The sequence below is a fragment of the Macrotis lagotis genome, chromosome 4 (assembly GCF_037893015.1).
Source record: "Macrotis lagotis isolate mMagLag1 chromosome 4, bilby.v1.9.chrom.fasta, whole genome shotgun sequence".
NCBI lineage: Eukaryota > Metazoa > Chordata > Mammalia > Peramelemorphia > Peramelidae > Macrotis > Macrotis lagotis.
Window position 1 is genome coordinate 142,869,818 of NC_133661.1, and position 20,882 is coordinate 142,890,699.

The 20,882-nt window shown below is 35.1% G+C and overlaps 1 protein-coding gene across 2 annotated transcripts in view; it reads right to left on the bottom strand.

Annotated features, from left to right (window-relative positions):
• The window catches only part of PCSK6 (proprotein convertase subtilisin/kexin type 6), a 280,328-nt gene that overhangs the window by 196,986 nt on the left and 62,460 nt on the right, over positions 1–20,882 (bottom strand). For both annotated transcript variants that reach the window (XM_074234241.1, XM_074234240.1), the window contains exons 3-6: positions 10,490–10,600; positions 9,953–10,096; positions 7,128–7,204; positions 4,381–4,469 (exon numbers count right to left, since the gene is read on the bottom strand). In XM_074234241.1, the coding sequence (XP_074090342.1) occupies positions 4,381–4,469; positions 7,128–7,204; positions 9,953–10,096; positions 10,490–10,600 (421 nt within the window). The remainder of the gene's footprint in view (positions 1–4,380; positions 4,470–7,127; positions 7,205–9,952; positions 10,097–10,489; positions 10,601–20,882) is intronic.

The following is a 20,882-nucleotide window of genomic DNA, read 5'->3' on the forward strand; positions in this document are numbered from 1 at the left end:
AAAACTGAGGCAAAAAATAGTAAGGGTCATATAGCTAATGCCTCTGAGGCTGGATTTGAATTCAGATCCTCCTGACTCCAGGGCTGGCATTCTTTCTGCTGTGCTACCTAGCTGACATATAGACTAGTACCTAGTAGGAACTTAAGTACTTGCTAATTGAGAAATTCTTTTTTTCCTCCCATTTGGATTTTTAAACATTATTCAATACAGCAATTTTAAAAAGAGATTACAAGATAGGTTAGACACTCTTCCAATTAATTCTATAATAATTGCCCCTTTTAGCCATTCCCCAATTGACAAATGGTCAAAGGATATGCAAAGGTAATTTACAGATGAGGAGATCAAAGCAATCCATAGTCATATAATAAATTGTTCTAAATCATTACTTATTAAAGAAATGCAAATTAAAGCTTCTCTGAGGTACCACCTCACATCTCTCAGACTGGCCAATATGACCAGAAAGGATAATGATCATTGTTGGAAGGGTTGTGGGAAATCTGGGACACTATTATACTGTTGGTGGAGCTGTGAACTCATCCAACCTTTCTGGAGAGAAATTTGGAATTCCCCAAAGGGCAACAAAAATGTGCATACCCTTTGATCCAGCAATACCACTACTGGGTCTATACCCTGAAGAGATGATGAAAAAGGGTAAAAACATCATTTGCACAAAATATTCATAGCAGCCCTGTTTGTGGTGGCAAAGATATTGGAAATTAAGTGAAGTTCCTTCAATTGGGGAATGGCTTAACAAACTGTGGTATATGTATGTCATGGAACACTATTGTTCCATTATAAACAAGGAGGGATGGGAATTCAGGGAAGCCTGGAAAGATTTGCATGAACTGATGCTGAGTGAGATGAGCAGAACCAGAAAAATGCTGTACAACCTAACAGCTACATGGGGGTGATGAACAACCTTGATGGACTTACTCATCCCTTCAGTGCAACAACCAGGGACAATTTGGGGCTATCTGCAATGGAGAAAATACCAACTGTATCCAGAGAAAGATTTATAGACTTTGAACAAAGACCAAAGACTATTACCGTCAAATTAGGAAAAAACCCGTTATAGTATTATGTAATTTTACTATCTCATACTTTATTTTTCTTCCTTAAGGATATGATTTCTCTCTCATCACATTCAACTGAGATCAATGTATAACATGGAACCAATGTAAAGACTGGCAAATTGCCTTCTGAGGGGGTGGGGGGGAGGGAAGTAAGATTGGGGAAAAAAATTGTAAAACTCAAAATAAATAAAATCTACATGAAAATGAGAAAAAAATAATTGCCCCTTTTAGATATTCTGTCATCTGTGCTCTCCAGTAAATATTACCCTTCCCAATAAATATCATCATTACCAAAAAACCCTAGCCTATGGATGCCAAAGAGTAGCTCAGTAAAGGTTTCAAATTCCTGTTTTGAAAGCAGAAAACCTTTACTAAAGCAAGATGATTCCAGAGAATCTGTTCCCCCCTTTTATTTACATGCAAGGTACCCTGAGAAAGTTGCCTTATGTTCAAAGAAATTAAAAAGGGAGAAGAGAGGTAAAAAGGAAGAGATGGTAGGGCAGAAGTGCCACCTTCCCCACTATTTGTTTCCTGAAGTTCATCTATAGAAGGAAGAATGAATACATATCCAAACAAGAAAATGATTGGAAAGACTTCATAGGAGGTTGTTACCTGGTTGCCTAATACTTACTGGCTTTTGCTATAAATTCATTCAATAAATATTTACTGAGTGCCAACTGACTACATAAGATTTTTTCTAACCTTTCATCTGCTAGCAGAGTGTAATGCATGTAGTAGCTATTCAAGAAATACATGACAAATGAATGAAGCACAAAACTATAGGATTCATATAATATTTCAGGCTCTTTAAAATCACGGAGAGGTAAGACATGAATACATTAAAAAAAGTAAACATGAAAGGTAGTATTTATAATCAACTGTCCCAAATGAGAGATATAAAGGATCTTTTCCTCCCCTTAACTCTTAGTGTATTAAGAGTATACTAAGATGGTCAAGGTAGACTTGATGAAGGATATGGAACTTGAACTGGTCCTTAAATGCTAGTAGAATTAGCATGAGAAAATGAGACAGGAAGAGAAAGTAGAAGACAAGGAAAGGGGAGCAGAAATTTTGAAGGAAGTGCTTAGAGGATAATTAGTAACTGAGACCAGCTAAATCAGAGGGTTCTTGCACAGAGCATAAAAGAGAAAGCTAGATTGGTAGGTTGGGGCTAGATAATGGTGGACTTTTCTTGCTTAGCTAAGGAGTTGGCATTTTCTCCTAGAGGTGACATGATTCCAGGAGGGGGTGGTTGTGAAAGAAGTGGCAGATGTCTGGCAAAGAGATATTTTAGTAAGATCTTCTGGCAGCATCATGTAATATAGACAGGGCAAGAAATACCATCTGACATGTATATAACACCTGAGGGATGTGTATATGCACATATACAAAAAAAACTTATGTGATACACATGACAATTCTATAAGGTAGATGCAAATCATCCTCATTTCCCCTTATAGGAAAATGATGCAGACAGAAGTTAAGTAACTTGTGCAGCTACACAGGTAGTAAATATCTGAAGCAGTATTTTTAACCTAGATCTTCTTGACTATAAGCCAGGAACTCTTACTCTATCCATTATAAAAAATGGTTGGGATCTCATAGATTCAGGAGTTCCCTCAAGTTATGCAGATCATACACAACCCATTAATACCTGCTCATTCTGTAATTTTTGTTTATGTCATCCTATAATTTCATCACAAAGGATCTACTCATTGTGATGGTCAACCTCCCATTTATTCTGACATTTGAGAGCACCCAGAGAGCACCCTGGTTGTCCACCTACCATCTATCATTCTTGCCATGTTCTCTTCCTACTATACACTTACTTGATCATGTCTCTTTTTTTCTTTAGAATTCTTCGCTGGTTATATGCTGTTCACATCCACCATGTGCCTCCCTATTACCTACTGAAACTCATTTTTTCTAATGAGTTTTTTAAGTCTTCTTGTCATATAGTAAAACTAGTAGAATGTAATTTTTCAGGGTTTTTTTCCACATAGTTGAACAAAAAAAGAGGATCACTCATAAAACTGTATAGTGTAATATGAAACTGAATCTATTTTATATATGGCTTAGTATCTTGTTCTACCTTTGCAAATAAATGATAAATTCAACATATAACTTTCAAAGTTATCCTACTTGTCTATGATATTTTCTGCCTATTTTGCTATGGTTTTATGCTATGTGCAGTTTTTAAAAAGATGCTTCAATCTCTTTCTCAGTCTCCCCTTCTGTGTTTCACTCTTGCTGCCTCTCACTGTTTCTTTCCATTTTCTCTAATAGAATGCTAGATGGGCCTTGGTTGGGGGAAGCTTGGGGGTTAGTAAATGAACTTTGTAATTTCCCAGACTATCCAACCTGTGGTGTTCTTATCCTTCCATGCAACTCTGGACTCAACTTATAATCTATTTGTATTGATTATACTAGATATATTTAGTGATGGACAAACTCCATAGGACAATACACAAATGCATGTTGAAATCTGGGAAATATAAATAGGTTAAAGTTACAAATCTCTCCCAGTAGATACTGCAATGAGCTGGGGCTCTATGCAATCATTGTAATGTCATCCATAAACAGGAGCATCTAGAGGACCTAACCATGCATAAGGAAAAACCTTTCCCATATGATCTATGCAGGATCTCTTCCATCACAGAGGTGAATAGCTTTAGGAAGCAGATAACTAACCTTATTTTTATACATTGACTGATGTTTAGTATGGGGAGTAATGAGTAGGATTATTTCTAATTTCATATCTTCTAATATTTTGTTTTGCTTGCTTTGTTTTGATTTTTTCAAGGCACTTGGATTAAGTAACTTGCTCAAGGTCACACAGCTAATAAGTATAAAGTGTTTAAAGTCAAATTTGAACTCATGTCCTCCTGACTCTAGGGTCAGTGTTCCATCCACTGTACCACCTAGCTGTCCCTTTTCTAAGGTATACTGAATGTTTTTTGATGTATGCCTGGGAGACCAGTTTGTTGTAAAAGAGTCTGTAAGGCTGTCTGTCATTGAACAAAATAACATGCCTTTTTTGAAATCAACAAACAATAAATTCAGGGAATCTTATCATTTCTCTGTTTTTCAGTCAGTAAGCCAATCAACAAGCATTTTTGAAGAACCTACAGGGCTACCTATAAAATGATAAAGATACTGGTAACATCCTAGAGGATGCTCTCAATTCCCATATACATGTCTCTTGTAAAGACTTTAGGATAAATGGCCTGGGAGTGCTGAGAAAAAGTAGTGAATTAAGCTATCAAGAAGGCCCTGTGAAAGAGAAGTTATCCATTCCTTCACTTACCTCCTATCTTTGCGTTGTATGCAATGCCCACTATGCAATAGGAATTGTTTGCTGAGGCAGCAACTTCACCAGCACAACGTGTACCATGCCTAGAGCAGATGGGGGGTGGGGGGTGGTGGAAAGGAAATTAGAAATCAGGAGACCAACACAGAAAATTTCAAAGATTTCACAGAACTACTCCAAATTAAGTGAAGCAAGATACACATTTGTAAGCATGGGATTATTTTTTTATGATTCATAGTTTTCATTCTCTTTGCCATAAACACTTTGTAATAATCTCCTGTGGTTATCCCATTATTCATCCCAATATTTATCCCCAATAATATCCTGTCTTTACTTCTCATATGATACTGCCACAATACCATGATGCTTATTTCTATGGTCATTTAAGCAGAAGCTGAGAAAGAATGCTCTTGATTAGCACTCAACAGTTTCCAGGGGACTACAAAGAAATTACCAGCAAAATGAATTGCCTTTCACAGAAATGACCCCATTTTAAAATGTGTTGCTTCCTATCAATCCCTCTAGTGGAAAACAAAAATATGGGGAGCTTTAAAAATGAAAACTACAAGAAGAGTCCACAGAGAATTTGTATCATTGTCCAAATTAAAGTCTTTCCTTAAAAATATTTATAACTTGGCCCTTTTAAAGAGAATATCCTTATTTTTCACTGACTTGTTAAATCTACTGCTGTTGACACAATTCTTCTAATTGACTCTCAACAGCAAGATATAAGCCTGCACTTCAGGAATCAAAGCTTCATAACAGAAATATCCTGTATTTTGTGAGGAAATTTGAATCATTCATTTTGAACAACTTGGGATGTATGGTATGAACAGAACTTCTGAAGCAGGATAATATGATTAGTTAGCAAATTTGTTTCATTTCTCAAATTATCAGGGTCCAGAATTTTTTTTTAGGTTTTTGCAAGGCAAATGGGGTTAAGTGGCTTGCCGAAGGCCACACAGCTAGATAATTATTAAATGTCTGAGACCGGATTTGAACCCAGGTACTCCTGACTCCAAGGCTGGTGCTTTATCCACTATGCCACCTAGCTGCCCCTTGCCCAGAATTTTTGTACATGGCTCTAAGGGATAAGTGAAGCAACTTGTCTCATGTCACACAGCCCTTATTCTTCCAGAGCTTTGTAATCAATGTTACCAATGATTAAAACCATTCATAGGAATAAGCTTGAACCCAGGGTATACTCATTTTCAAGGCTTAAGTCACAAGGAGAGCATGTCAGACTCCTCCTAGTTTCCATATCTTCATTTCTCCTTGTTCTCTAACCCTCCAAAGATCTGCACTGAAAGACTTGAAACACACCCTCAAATTGCTCAGGGATCCACACCTTAACAACCTCCACAAACACATGTACTGACTCACACACCTTCAGCTTGCTCACTCTGGTGTTAACTAGTTAATCACTCACATTCTCACACACACTCTCTCTCTCATTCTAAGATTAACAATAAAAATCCAATAAAACTCTATCCTCCACAAACTGTGTATTCCATTTTCAACATATTCAATCACAAGCCCCAGGAGCCATCTACCAACCAATTACAGCATAGCATCAGGAAAAGTCCTACTGTTTTCAAATAGTCCAGGGGGTAATTCCTTTCTATGGGCAACTGAGATCCTCCAGTTCAGACTAGTTACCAACTGCTTCAAAGTCTAGAAATCATGGAGAAGCTAGACTTAGGAGTAATATCAAAATATTTAGTACAGGTTTTAATGGAACAGGATAAAAAAAGAGAAAGTTTTTTCTACTTATTAATGACAGTATCAGTGTTTAATGCCCATTAGTGCCTGGAAAAGATTAGTTCCAGGAACCAGCAATATAGCAGAATGGTTAAAACCCCAGACTTGAATTCAAGAAGGCCTGAAGGTCAATGCTGCCTTAGATGCTTACCATACGAGCTTGGGCAAGTCATACAGCCTTAGTTACTCTTCTGTAAAATGAGACTAATCATATCCACTGCACTTGTCTCACAAGATTGTTGTGAAAGCCAAATAAAACAATGTATAAAACAATTTGCTCACCTTAATGTGTTCCATTGATGTCAGTTGTTATTATCAGCAGAAGTTTTAAACATATCTGTTTGTTGTTTGTGTTCCTATGTGATACTCTTTATGCATTAATAAAACAGAACAGAATAATAGCTGATAATTACATGGCATTTTATGATTTATAAAGTACTATACATTCATTTCCCTATCTCATTTGAGTTTCACAACAGTCAGGTGAAATCAGTGCTGTTATTATAATACAATTTATATACAAGGAAGCTGAGGCTGAGAAAGGGTAAGGAATGTGCCCAGTAACTCAGTTAGTCAAATATCTAAGAAAAGAGTTCCTACAAGGGAAGCAGTATGGAACTATGTAGAGAATACTAGATTTGGTGGAAGAGAACCTGAGTTCAAATCCCACTTTAGCCATTTGCTACTTGTATGATCATAGATAATTCATGTAAATATAGTTTCCTTATCTATAAAATGAATGGGCTTAACTAGATGATTTCTAAGTTATCTTCCTGCTCTAAATCTATGATCCTGACTTACACTTAAGTACTTTTTTTTACTATGCTACCTTTTCTTTTCTCAGATTATGGACTTTAAGGTTTCTAAAGGAACCTAAAACCATATCCAAAAGTAGGGAAGCATTTGAATTTCATCCATTTTATTATTTTTCTCTGTATATAATTTTACTTTTAGGTGTATGAAGAAAAGAAGAAAAAACATACTTATTTTCATTGCTGGCATCATAGCGTGGAGAAGGATCATAGTCATTTCCATTGACATCATAACTTGCATAGGCATCCTAAAATTAATGTGTTTCAATAAGTAAAGGAATACAAATTATACAATACACAGCAGCCTTATCTATATTTGCAAGCACTATTTTTTCCTCTGAAATAGAAATAAATGCATGATGGTTGCAGAAAACATCTACTAAGATTGTCTGTTCTACAGGGTACAATAATCACATCATGCAGTTTTTCCACTTCAATCAGATATTTTAGGTATAGATTAAATTTTAGGTTCAGATTAATTTAGGTAGATTAAAATCTAAATTTGTATTTATAGTCCAAGTGCAATGAGAATATCTGATACATTGAATTTACAAAGGCTCTACATCACTTCAATAGGGCAACATTTTCAAGTATAATAGCCCTGCAGATAAAGTGTTTTGTAATATTCTGTATTTTTTAATATCCAGTTACTATTATTATCTAAATTATTTTCACCTTATTAGTTTCATATTTTTAATGACATTCAGAAAGAAACAGTCCAAGCACAAGTTGCACTCATTCAATATTATTTTGTATATAATATTTTCAGGTCTACTGCATAAATGGGTAAGATCACCAGGGTGCAAGAATCTACAGAGATTCTCTGAAAACATCCTTGGAACATTGGAACAGTCTAGATAGTGCAACAGGAATGGCATTAGCTTATCCTGCTCCTACATGGTTTTAATTTCTGACCAGCTTTCCTTATCTTTTATTTGAAGATTTAGAAAGAAAGAGAACTGGGAAAAATTCCTATCCTGCTATTAGTCCTTTATGATTAATATTCTATGGATATGGGTCATTGCTTTTTTAAGAGGTGAATAAAAATTTGATGGACATATGTGCAGACTTTGTAGACTCAATAAAATATCCTTTGATAAAGCCTGTGGAAGCAGAAAGAACAACTGTGATCTTAGTATGATCATATCTTTCAACCTAATTCCTTTTTATTTAATATAACATATATTATATGAATAGCAGGGATAGTGGATAGAGAACTGGCCTCAGAGTCAGAAGAATCTGGATTCAAATCTTACCTCTGACACATGCTGACTGCATGACCCCAGGCAGGTCACTTTAACTTTTAGTGCTATATGGTAATTTTCTAAGATTATTTATTGCAGAAGCAGTGCCAGCCTGTATTGGTAGAAGGAACTTCTTCAGATTGACAGCTACTTTTGCTAAAGAAGTCAGTAGTCTTAACTGTGTCTTATAATAAAATATAGTAAAAATATGTGAATTTTATACATTATTGTTATATAATAATGTCAAGTTAAACCAATAATTATTAAATGTTTGCTATGTGCCAGGGATTTGCTGTGGCTCCTTCAGCAGTTTCAGGGCTAGAAGGACTAAGGTCCTAGGCAGACACCCCCAAGAATTTGCTCTCCTCCAAAGACAGAAGAGTACAGCAGAAAAATATAGGATGTCCCAAAAGTCTTAAATCAGTCTTAAATTTTAATAGCTTAAAATTGCATGACTTTTTAAATGTCCTGCATATAATAATGATAATGGCAATAATAATAATAATAATAATAATAATAATAATAATAATAATATTCCCATTGTTGCTACTAGAGTTGTATCAAGGATTTTTTCAGTGCGTCTACAGAAAATATACTCATATCTTGATTCTTTTATTGAACTTCCAAAAGCAGCTATTTTAATAAAAATAATAATTATCATCATCTCCAGAATGTTTTCAAAGGACAGCGCTCAAACATAAAACTTGCTCTTGAATCTTAGAATGAAAGGATCTCCTTTCTTTGGTGAAGTAATTTTCTGAAGGTTATCATAGCAGGCATGCTATTGTCTGTGATAGTGATTAGAAAAAGAGTGTGTCCATATAACATTTATATACTCTAATGCTGAAAATCAGTTTTTATCAACTTGAATCTTAGAATGAAAGGATCTCCTTTCTTTGGTGAAGTAATTTTCTGAAGGTTATCATAGCAGGCATGTTATTGTCTGTGATAGTGATTAGAAAAAGAGTGTGTCCATATAACATTTATATACTTTAATGCTGAAAATCAGTTTTTATCAACTGACTTTCTGGTTTCCTCCCTGTTTGACCATTGCCCATTTTCCAGACAGAGCCACATGCCAGTGATAGTGTAGCCAGTTGCAACATCACAGCACATGTACAATAAACAGGCTATATTTCCATATACCATCCATGAATTTGAAATATTTTATTATTCTCATCTGAGAAAATAGAATTAGCCTCATTATTTTCTAGGGGTAATCTTATTTTAAAGGTTCTTCTTGGAGTTTTCTTCGGACATAATATCACATGCTTCATCCCATCAGATGAAAAGAAGCTTCTTGAGGTCAATGATTATTCTTCCTTTCTTTCTCCTTTCCCATCTATCTACCAACTAAATAGGTGCTATCATGTTGCAGTTGACTATATTTATGTGCTTTGCCTGTAGCATGCAATTTGATTTGGGATATAAGATAATGCCAGACAGTAAGTTGATGAAATGTGATTTTTCAAAGTTAAAAACAAAACAAAACAAGGATCTACTTGTGAAATTTGAATTCAAATCCTTGGTTTTGAAGACTCAATATAGTTTAAGCAAAGTTAAAGTGGAGGCTGCTATATTAGAGAACTAAATTTTTATAGAAGGATGTCATTTTCTGGAAAATCTAGGCTGAACTTTTTAAAGGATTTAAATTTCTCTTTGGGAGAAAACACAATATAAAAACAATCCATGAGACTATACATTATCACATCAAAACCAAGAGAAATGCAAATAAAATAAAACTCAACTTACATAATTAGCTGCTAGGTCTGGGTGATTCCTCTCTATTCCATCATCCAGAATGGTCACCACAACATTTTTTCCTGTGTAGCCTCTCTTCCATGCTGCAGGAACATTCATTTCTGAACGGCAGCGACTGTGCTTATCCCCGCAGTGCTAAGAAAACAAATGAATACCCAAAACACAGAAGCTGAACCATAATACATTCCATCTATCCAAATGGTAATGACTTAAGAGCTCAGGCATGACTATATTCATGTATACACATGAACATATAATTTAAAAAAAACTCCTCGTGCTTTACATAACAGCCCTTATTTCAAATAACTAATATATTTTCCCAGGAGTAAAGTTGAAATATTGCATTTGGTTGTTCTGTTCTAAGCTATTTCGCCATTATTTCTGTAGAGAGGCATCATCCTTCTTCTTGTGTATTTTCCCCTATCTAAATATTCTTTTGGGGCACCCAATCATTTCATCACAAGAATAAATATCAAAGTGACTTCCTAATACTTGAAACATTTCCCAAAGAAAGGCCCTTGTGCTTACCATGTACCACATGTTGGACCATATTGGATCATTGAAATACATGGAATGTGAATCACTTCGAGCATGTCTTTTCACTCTCCGTTTAACTTCTTGTTGCTGTAGCCACTTCACCTATCATATAAGAAAAGTTCATATTTATATATATTATCACTTTCTGTTGCATCACATGTAACATAGATTTCCATCTTCATTATCCTCATAGTTAATATTTACATGGTATGTATTAGGAGCCAGTCAATTGTCCTGAGTTCTTTATAATTGTTATTTCATTTGATAGATCTTCACATGTTACTATGCCATTGTAAAGTTTCAAATTCTAAAATCCAGGAAACAGGACAATACCTACTAAATGAGTTAAATTTTGTTAATTTTGACAATCTACTGAAGTCCTCTTTGGATGCCTCTTTGTGGACTAGAAGTGATCACTGGTTCTCTAAGTCTATACCAGAAGGTTATAGCACCAGAAGATCCTACCAAGGTTCATATTGTATGAGCAATAGAAAGTGCCTGTAACCTAAGAACCATCCTAGCTCAATTCAGAAACATGCACAGACCAGGAGCTTGGTTGCAAAGGGATGAATTTTTCACCAAGAGCAAACTGTGAAGATGGTTTATTAAGGTAGGGGAACTATGATCTGTAATAAAAATAATACTCATACCTACAAATTCAAGCATCTTTAAAATAGTGAAGAAATCTGAACAAGAGTGATTAAATTTATGAAATGGAAAATAGATGGAAGCAAGATTTTTCAGGACTTGAAAGAAATTCAAAATTAGGATGCCTGGTCACCTTAGCCCTGAAGGGATCCAAGGAAAAGGGAGCAATTACATGGAATGTTAATAAGAAGGGAAAATAAAGAAAATAAAACTTTTTCTCATGAGAAATTTTGTAAGAAAAAGAAATTTATGGGTTTTAGCAAAAACCCAGACTATTGTTCTACTTTTATCATCTGTCTTGAATCTACTGGACAATTTCCTCCACAAACTGAAATTCCCACAAATAAAAGGTTAAGAAGGACTCTTATAGTCTTTCCTCACATAGATCATCATTAGGGGAAAGGGTAGAATAAAACCCCTCGGGGTACATACAGAAAGACCTTCCAAAGTTCAACCTTGGATATAAACTGATTATGTCATCTCAGTCAAGTTGCTTAGTGACTCCAGGCAACTCCAAGGCTAGAAATGGAAGAGAAGGTACTGATCTACATTGATAAAGAAAATTCCTTACTGAGACCTACCTACCCCAGTGAAATCGGACAACAATGCTTCAAAACAAAACAAGTTAGCAAAAGATGATAATTTTTTGTGACAAAAACATGTTAGGATGTTGGGACAAAATGTCTTTTAAAAACATCAAAATAGCTTAAAAGGGTACAAAACTACAACACTCACATGAACTTATTAAACATTAATCAACAACAGTAATGTATTCAAAGTAAAATGCAATTCAAAGATCAAAAACCAAACCTACAGTGAACACTAAATAAAAATTCCAAGTTTAAAATGCCAGCTAATTTAAAAGTTATCAGATTATTTCTATAGTTAAGTTAGTCTATAAATTCAGACACAGTTCATCATATTCCTTGATGATCCTTTGCGGGTTCATCATTTACTAAAGATTGTATGTGTGTGTATGTGTGTTTGTTTGTGTGTGTGTGTGTGTGTGTGTATATATATATATCATGGAAACAATGTAAAGACTGGCAAAGACTGGGGGGTGGGGGAGAGAAGTAAAATTAGGGGAAAAATTATAAAACTCAAATAAAATCTTTATAATTAAAAAAGGTCAAATATCATCATCACATTATACTTTAAGAAAAAAAAAATAAAACTATGTCCAGACAGACAATTAAAGCACAGATCTACAAACTGACCTACTAGTACACCTGGCCCACATTCAGCAAACCTAGATCTACTAAATGTTCCCTTGAATTCAACATTCTAAGAGTAATTCCTTGCCTTTCACTCATTTCTAGAATGCACTCTCTCCCTACCACCCCCCCTCAGAATTGCTAGCTTTCTTTAAAGCACAATTCAACTGTCTTTTTTTATACAACTGTTTCCTTATTCCACCAATATGTAAGACTTTCCCTTTTGAAGTAGTAGTTTTCTTCTTGAAATTTCTTTATATTCATTTATCTCTATACATGTTATAAAATCCCTTTACATGGGGAGGTAAAAACTAGTTGATTTGTACTTGGGAGTTATTAGCTGCAAAAGGGTGAAAGGCCAACTAGGTTTCTATACAAAATCTGCCATTATTATGGTCAGCTGCAAAGAGCTGGAAACCACTAGGCTTCCTAAGCAAGGAGAGCTAACAGAGGTCAGAAGTGGAGCATATCAAAGCTTATGTACCAATCAGCAATGGGATCGGTTCCTGGCTAATGTGCTTCTAGTTGGGAAAGATTGATTTTAAGAAGGAAGGAAGGCAATGTTTGGGCAGACAATGTGTGATTTTTGTCTTTGTATTCCCAGCACTCTTCACTAAGTAGATTATTAATATATATTTGTTGAATAAAATTAAATGCAACTTGTTCCCAGTTTTACACAATTATAAATTATACTATTATAAATGTCTTTGAAAGAAAAAAGGTTTTTTTTTCTTTTTTAATTAGTTTCTTAAGATACAATCACAATAAGATTGTTTGGTCAAAGAGTACAGTTATTTTTTGAAATGTAGCATATTGCCAGTTCCATTTATTCATCACCTACCATATGCAAAGCACTGAACTAGGGATACACGAAGACGCAAAAGTCAATCCTGACCTTAAGGAGCTCACAATCTAATGGGGAGAAAAATTGCTCCCCAGATGTCAAATTGCTCTACAAAAAGATTTCAACAGTTGGCAAATTCAACATCAGTTGTAGGGATATATTTATTTATCCACAGTTCTACCAGTATTGTTTAGTCATTGTTGCTAGGCTTTTGATTGCTGTATGAATTTGGTAGATCTGAAGTAATACCTCCCAAGTGTTTTAATTTTCTCTTCTTTGGTCACTAGAAAAGTAGAATTTTAAAAGCTATTACTTATAAAGTGTAAGTTGTCTATTTAACCACTTTTCCATTAGAGTTGGTGTTTCCCTTGAATATTTGTAATTGTTTCTTGCAAAGTTTTGCAAGTGTTCCATTTGTCACAAATAATTTTTCTCAATTTCTACTTTTTATTTCAGTTTAACTATTTTTATTGTAGAGATTTTATTTTTTGTTTGTATGGTTAAATTCAACTAATGAGACTTCTTATATACTCAAATAGACAACTACATCTTCCAAGTAATGCATAAATAAATCATCCCATTTTGCTTTATTTCTTACAAGATTTTTTATTATGCTTAATCTATGATCCCATAAAAAAATCCCTCTGATATCTTTTCTTGAAATGGAGAAGATTCTTTGGGGTTATGATAAAGGAATACAAGCTCTGACAAATCTTATCCAAGTAGACAGGCTTTGAGTGATGAATTGAATAACTAGGCCACCAGGTAACGTTACTGTGGTTACAACAATCCAAAAAGACTGTAAAATCATGGGGAGTTTTGAGCTATGTTGTTATTGGAAATATTCACACCATTAAAATCAAAATTCCTTAAAGCATGAATCTATTATTCAACTGGAATTTGATATATCATATAATGAGATTAATATATAAATTTATTTTCTGTCATCCTGTTATGTACTTTTCTTCATTTTTATTAGATAATTAATCCTTTCAACAGTTTCCATTTTTTCTATAGGTTTATAGAATCCTGGTATCTTCAGTATAGTCCACTGGTCTATTTTATGTTTTTGTCATATATAAAATCATTTTGATACCTGCTAAATGAGTATGTCTGAGGCCACATTTGAACTCAGGTACTCCTGACTCCAGGGCTGGTGTTCTATCCACTGCACCACCTAGCTACCCTCTTAAGTATCTCTTAAGTATCCTCGTAAGAGTTTGATGCAGCTACTTATTGTCACAATTATTTTCAGTTGCTATTGGTACCACTGAATCTTCTAAGTGTACAAATTTGTCATCAGTAAATATTATTTTGACTTCTTCATTTCCTATGTTAATCTAACCAATATTTTTCTTGTTTTATGGCGATTACCAATAGTCCTAATACCATACCTGGTCAATAGAAGTGGTTAAATCAAGTACCCAAATATTTCAATACTGCCATGCTATTAACAAAGGTAGCAGTAGCAGGTACTATCTTGCCAAGTTAAATTGAGACAAAGTTGGTGGGTGGAGCTAGCAAACTAGTGTTCCATGTAGCAAACCAACAGAATTCTTTGCCAAAAATGCAACTTCCTGTTTTCAAACTCTTGTAGCCTGATCTCAGACTTCACTCTTGTTTGCTCCCTCTCACTTTTCTTGAGCCTAATTTTGACCTGGCTTCCACTTCAGATATTCCTTTCCAGCATTAGTTTTACAGCCTACATCATGACAAGTGTCCTTGGTTGGACTTGCTACTGAAGTTTCTAGCCCCTGATGATATAAGAACTTCCCTTCTGCAGCATTCCCTCATTACCAAAAGCAGGAAGGCTTCCAACAGCACTAGGAAAACTGCCTATGACATGTTCCAACTCTGATCTCATCCAGAATCAACCTATGGGAATAGGATAGAGTATAAATAGTAAAATCTATGTTTTGTACCTGTTTTTTTCCATATAAATATTTCAAATAGTTTTCTTTTATGTGTTGACCTACTTTTTTCACTCAATCCTTTTCTCTACTTGAGGAAAAAGTCTTTCATTTCTTTAAAATCCTTTGTCATCCTTCAAAAATTAGCTCAGGTGTCTTTTTCTCTAGTGCCATCTCTGATTCTAGTTATTAGAGTCTTTTCTTTTCTCTAATTATGCTTATTACATTTTAATTACATATCATATCCTTCCCCTCTGCCTCAACTAGGATTATGTCTTTTTTTTGTCTTGGTATGTCCAATATTTAAAATAATATGTTACACATTTTTACATACTTACTACATGTTTACTGACTTAAATTTTATCAAAGGCCCCTCCTTTATACATCTTCTAATGTGAACGTATGACCTCTAAAATAGCTCTTATAAAATGATAAATTGTATTGATATTTGTCTAATGAGTTTCTATGATTCTTTTGGTATTTTGAGATAATACTCTAACTCATCATGTCAGTTTTGTTGCTTGATTTGTTAAAGGAGATCTCTTTGACTTGCTTATTACCTGTAAAGCAATTTGTTGTGCCTCCTCATTATTTTGCTGTCATTATTTTGAGAAGTTAAGATGCTGTTACAATAGAAAAAGGAAGGTCTGTGATTTCCTTCCCTGGGTGGAAAAGAGGTGCAGCTTTGGTAGCTGTCATCTCAATCAATAAAACCATCAAGAAGCATTTATTAACCACTTAGGATATATGTGGAACACTCTCTCTCTCTCTCTCTCTCTCTCTCTCTCTCTCTCTCTCTCTCTCTCTCTCTCTCTCTCCTGTCTCGTAGAATCTCTAACTTTCTTCAAGAGTCATAAACTATTCCTGCCCCTCCCCCAGCTACTAATGCTTTCTTCTTTAAATCTATCTTTGTGAGACCAATGATTCTGTACAACTTAGCCTCACTGAAATCCAATTCATACAAGAATTAAGACACCATTGATCATCTTCAAAAATGAAGGACAAGATGACTTCCAGAGTGGAGTCAAGATGGCAGCACAAAGCTAACATGCTCCTGAAGCCTTTCCCCACACATTAAATGAAGCCTCTACACAGACCTTAAAGCTACAGATCCCACCAAAAGAAGAGAAAAACAAGTTCTCAACTCGTGATGTTGTAGAGGATCTCCAGTAAATGTCTGCCTTTTAGAGGATAAAGGGAAAGTATAGGTGGGAGAGCAGGAAAGTCAATGGGAGGCTCTTAGCCAGAGCACAGCCCATATCCTGACTAAGCTAGATAGCAGCCCAGGTCCTATTCAGACAGGCATTAAAAATGCCATATCAGAAGGAGAAAGCAGTAACAAATGACCTCCAAGGGCAGTCTTAAAGGAGTTTATGAATTGGTCTCAAATCCAAAACCTCCTGGAAGAGCTTGAGAAGGAATTTAAAAACCTGAGAAAAGCAGAAGAAGAAAAATGGAAAAAAAATGAGTCATTCATGAGAATTATAAAAAAAGTGGCTGAAGAAATTAACTCCTTTAAAAGTAAAAATGACCAACTGGAAAAAGAATATAATTCATCAAAATATAAAACCAACCAACTGGAAAAGGAATGTAACTCACCAAAAAAAAAAAGGACAAACAAGCCAAAAAAAAAAAAAGGACAAATAAGCAATGTTGAATGTACCTATGTACATAATGTCTCCCACATCAGAAGGTAAGTTTCTTGATGTCAAGAACTTTTCTTGCTTTTTTCTTTATATTCCCAAAGTTTCATGGTACACAGTATAGACTTATTAAATATTTGCTAATTGATTATTAATTCATAGGCATTTTGTAAGGAAGCACCAGAGCCTATTTAGACTCTTTCTTCCAACTCCTGACCCAGGCAGTGTCACATTCCTAGCCTACTAGTTCTGTTTTCTGCTTAATTTAACTCTTTTTTGCAATTGTCTTCAATCTTCCACCCAGAAACCTAAATTCCCGTTTTGATCTGTGATCTAAGCTGAAAGCTAGTGTTATCTTGTCTTTCTTGACTGGTCAGAAGAGTATTTTGGTGACTCATTACCAATTAACTCAGCATACAGCTTTAGCACATAAAAAACAGTAATTTAGCCCACAATACACAAAGGCAACATCTTGTCACCCCCCAAAAAATTTTACTAGCAAAGTCATTTAAAAAGGTTGCAGTATGGAGAGATGTTGCCTCATATAAGGCTACTTTTTTCCTATACCCTCATTATACAATGGTTAGTAGACCATATTGGTCAAATAAGAGAAGAGATATAGTTGTACGGATATTTGACTAAGTTAACTTCTAAAGAACTTATGAAAAAAATGATGAGCTTCATCTCTCTCTCTTTTTTTTTTAGGTTTTGCAAGACAATGGGGTTAAGTGACTTCCCCAAGGTCAAACAGCTAGGTAATTATTAAGTGTCTGAGGCTGGATTTGATTTTTATTTAAACTATTGAAATACTCAATATTCAAGCTGGTATGAGTGCTTCAAGTCTTTCCATCCTGTACTCAGCTTCTCAAGAAATTTTCCTCAAATATAGATTTGACACTGTCATTCCCTTATTTAAAACTCAAGTGACTCCCTTTAAAATCAAATTTAGGGGTGGCGTAGTGGTGTAGTGGATAAAGCACCGGCCTTGGAGTCAGGGGTACCTGGGTTCAAATCTGGTCTCAGACAGTTAATAATTACCTAGCTGTGTGGCCTTCGGCAAGCCACTTAACCCCGTTTGCCTTGCAAAAACCTAAAAAAAAAATCAAATCAAATTTAAGCTCGTCTCTCTGGCATTTAATACCTTTCACAACCTTGGACATTCTTCAATGTCTAGAATGACCTCCTCTATTTGCTACCTGCTAGAATTGTTAGCTTCGGTTTTTTTTCCTTTTTTTTAAAGTTTTTGCAAGGCAAACAGGGTTAAGAGGCTTGCCCAAGGCCACACAGCTAGGTAATTATTAAGTGTCTGAGACCAGATTTGAACCCAGGTACTCCTGACTCCAAGGCCGGTGCTTTATCCACTACGCCACCTAGCCTCCCCATTAGCTTCTTTCAAATACCATTTTCTACAAGAAAATTTGCAAAGCTACATTTACCTTTCCTCCCAAACTATGTTGTATCTATTGATGTATGTTCATTTTACTCCCAGGATACAGTGTAAGCTCCTTGAGGCTAGGTAGTGTTTGGTTGAGTTTAGTCTGTGACACATAATAGGTAATAGGTGAATCAGTGGATAAAATGCTAAACATGGAGTCAGGAAGACCTGAGTTAAATCTAGTCATTTAACCTCTATTTACCTGTTTCCTCAACTAAAATGGAGCAAATAATAGCACCCATCTAAAGTGATAGAAAAGATCAAATAAGATAATATTTGTAAAGCATTTCTCAAAGGATCTGACATGTTATAGGTGCTGTATAAATGCTGATTCCCTTTCCAAAAAAAAAGCACTTATTGAAGATCCAAGTAAAGTATACAGATTTAAAGTATATAGATAAAATTTAAGATGATCGTGCGTATCTGACCTATATCAGACTACCCACTGTCATGGGAAGGGGGAGGGCAGAGAGGGAGGTAGAAAAAGATAGAATTCAAAATCTTACAAAAAAAGAATGTTGAACATTATCTTTACATGAAATTGTAATGATTAAATAAAAATTTAAAAAATTAAAAATTAAATTAAAACAATTTTTAAAAGATATGTAAGTAGATACCAATTTATTGGTTGGCAAACTAACTCTAAGAAGTTCAAAGAATTTTCTCCAAATGCAATGGTAGCAAAAGTACTTTATCTTCCTTAATAAAAATAAAGTAGAAATTAGGCACTGGGGGAAATGTCACATTAGGATTTGAGGTTTGCTTAGAGCTTTCTCCAAGGGCTCTACCATTAAAGCAAAATTAACAGGTTTCAAATTCTAAACTTTACAAATATGCTGAAACCAAAAATAGCTTTAAAAGATTATCCTTCTGAGAAGGAAGTGTAGTTTGGGTTTTAATGTCTATGAGAATGACATTTGTTGGCTTTTTAGTGGTGTCTGACATTCAGGAAGGTCAAATATAAGTGATTTTGGAAAGGGCAAGGTTTGTCAAATGCCACTTCTAGCCCATACAAACACAAATCATGTTTCTTAGTGAATCTATATAAAGTACCTGGATTTTTCTTTTCCCACCTTTGCAAAGTCCTTCCTTAAACTCTAATATACTTGTCACAATGTGTTTGAATCCTCAGCATCTAGTGCACAATAGACTCTTAAGAATCTATTGTGCCTTTGCTGGTTAACTGAATGAAACATGAAGTCAGGCTGTATTTTGTTACTTTAGCTATACATCAAGAGATCTGTTATTTTACTGGCAATCAAGTGATAAACATGTATCAAACATCCATTGCAGCCAGACACTGTGATAAGCATACTCCCTCCACTGAAACAAATAGCTACCCCACTGGAACTACTGTGGCCACATTCTTCTCCTGGCAATCAACTTCCTGGCACTAAGTCTCTTCAGTCTTGGCCAGGCTGATCCTTGGATGACAAACACATTGTGCATCATCAGATCTATTCCTGAAGCCTTTCCAACATGGTAGTAAGGGCTGTTGGAAGATTGGACTGTGCTGTCATAGCTTAATTCCTTCCCCCCATCCCCACCATAACAAATCATCTTAGTAGAATGTTAACAAAGATTCTTCATGTATCAATATCAAAAATGAAACAAAATCAAAGTTCACACCAAGAAGAAATAAAGATACTTCAAGAAGGCTTGACAGTACTCTGAATATGTATTTAAATCTAGAATTAATCCATTATTAACATGATCTCAGGTATACAGAGGGCACTAGAGTAGTTTCCTTAGGGATGCCTTTTAAACTTTCACTACTTACTTTTCATTTGTATGCTACTGTCATGCTGCCAAAACATCAGTGAAAACCATTAAAAACTGTTGGTTTTGGACAAGGTGGACCTCAGATGGTAATTTCGCAATTTACACTTGTGGAACCAATGTCACAACTGAAAAAGCTAGGGCAGAGAAGTACATCAGGTGCCTTCCTAAAGAAGGTTATTGATCTATATTGATTTCTCAAACAAGCTCTGCCCTAAAACTTTACCAGCTAGAATGAAGCACAGTGAACTACAGTTATTATCAGAATAGATCTGAAATGTTTGGGTTTTGTATTGGGGTGAGAAAAGGTACAGACTCAAGGGGATCTATGAGTCTCACCTTAAATATAAAGGAACAAGACTAGACCCCTGTCTACTCAAGAGTTCTGACTAATTGAAAAAAATCTAACTTATAGGATGCTATTAGGGTTCCAAAAACAGGGCATTAAATATAAAATTCACTTTACTTAAACACTGCAAAGCTGTATGAATTATCCCCTTTCTAAAGATATTGCTCTCTCAGATTGTAGTAACCAATTAATTTCTGAAAACAGGTTAGGTTAGTTGGGAAAAAGTACAAAAATGAGAAATGGCAACAGCCAACTAACTGCTTTCTTTCTTCACAGAATTCCCAAAGTAACTCTTGCCTTTATGGGAGGCTGATCCCAACCCACTTCTTAGAAATGACAGAATGAAGAACTTTTCTTAAATGTTTACTGGAAGTCGGTTTTGGAAGTGTTGTTCAGAGAAGATGATAGGGAATTTAGTCATCTTTTTTAAAAAATATTACACAGGAGAAATTGGAGCAATGGCTAGAGTGCTAGGCTGACAGTCAGGAAGATTCATCTTTGTGAGTTCAAATCTGCCTCACAAATTTTAGTTATGTGATCCTGGGCAAGTCATTTAACCCTT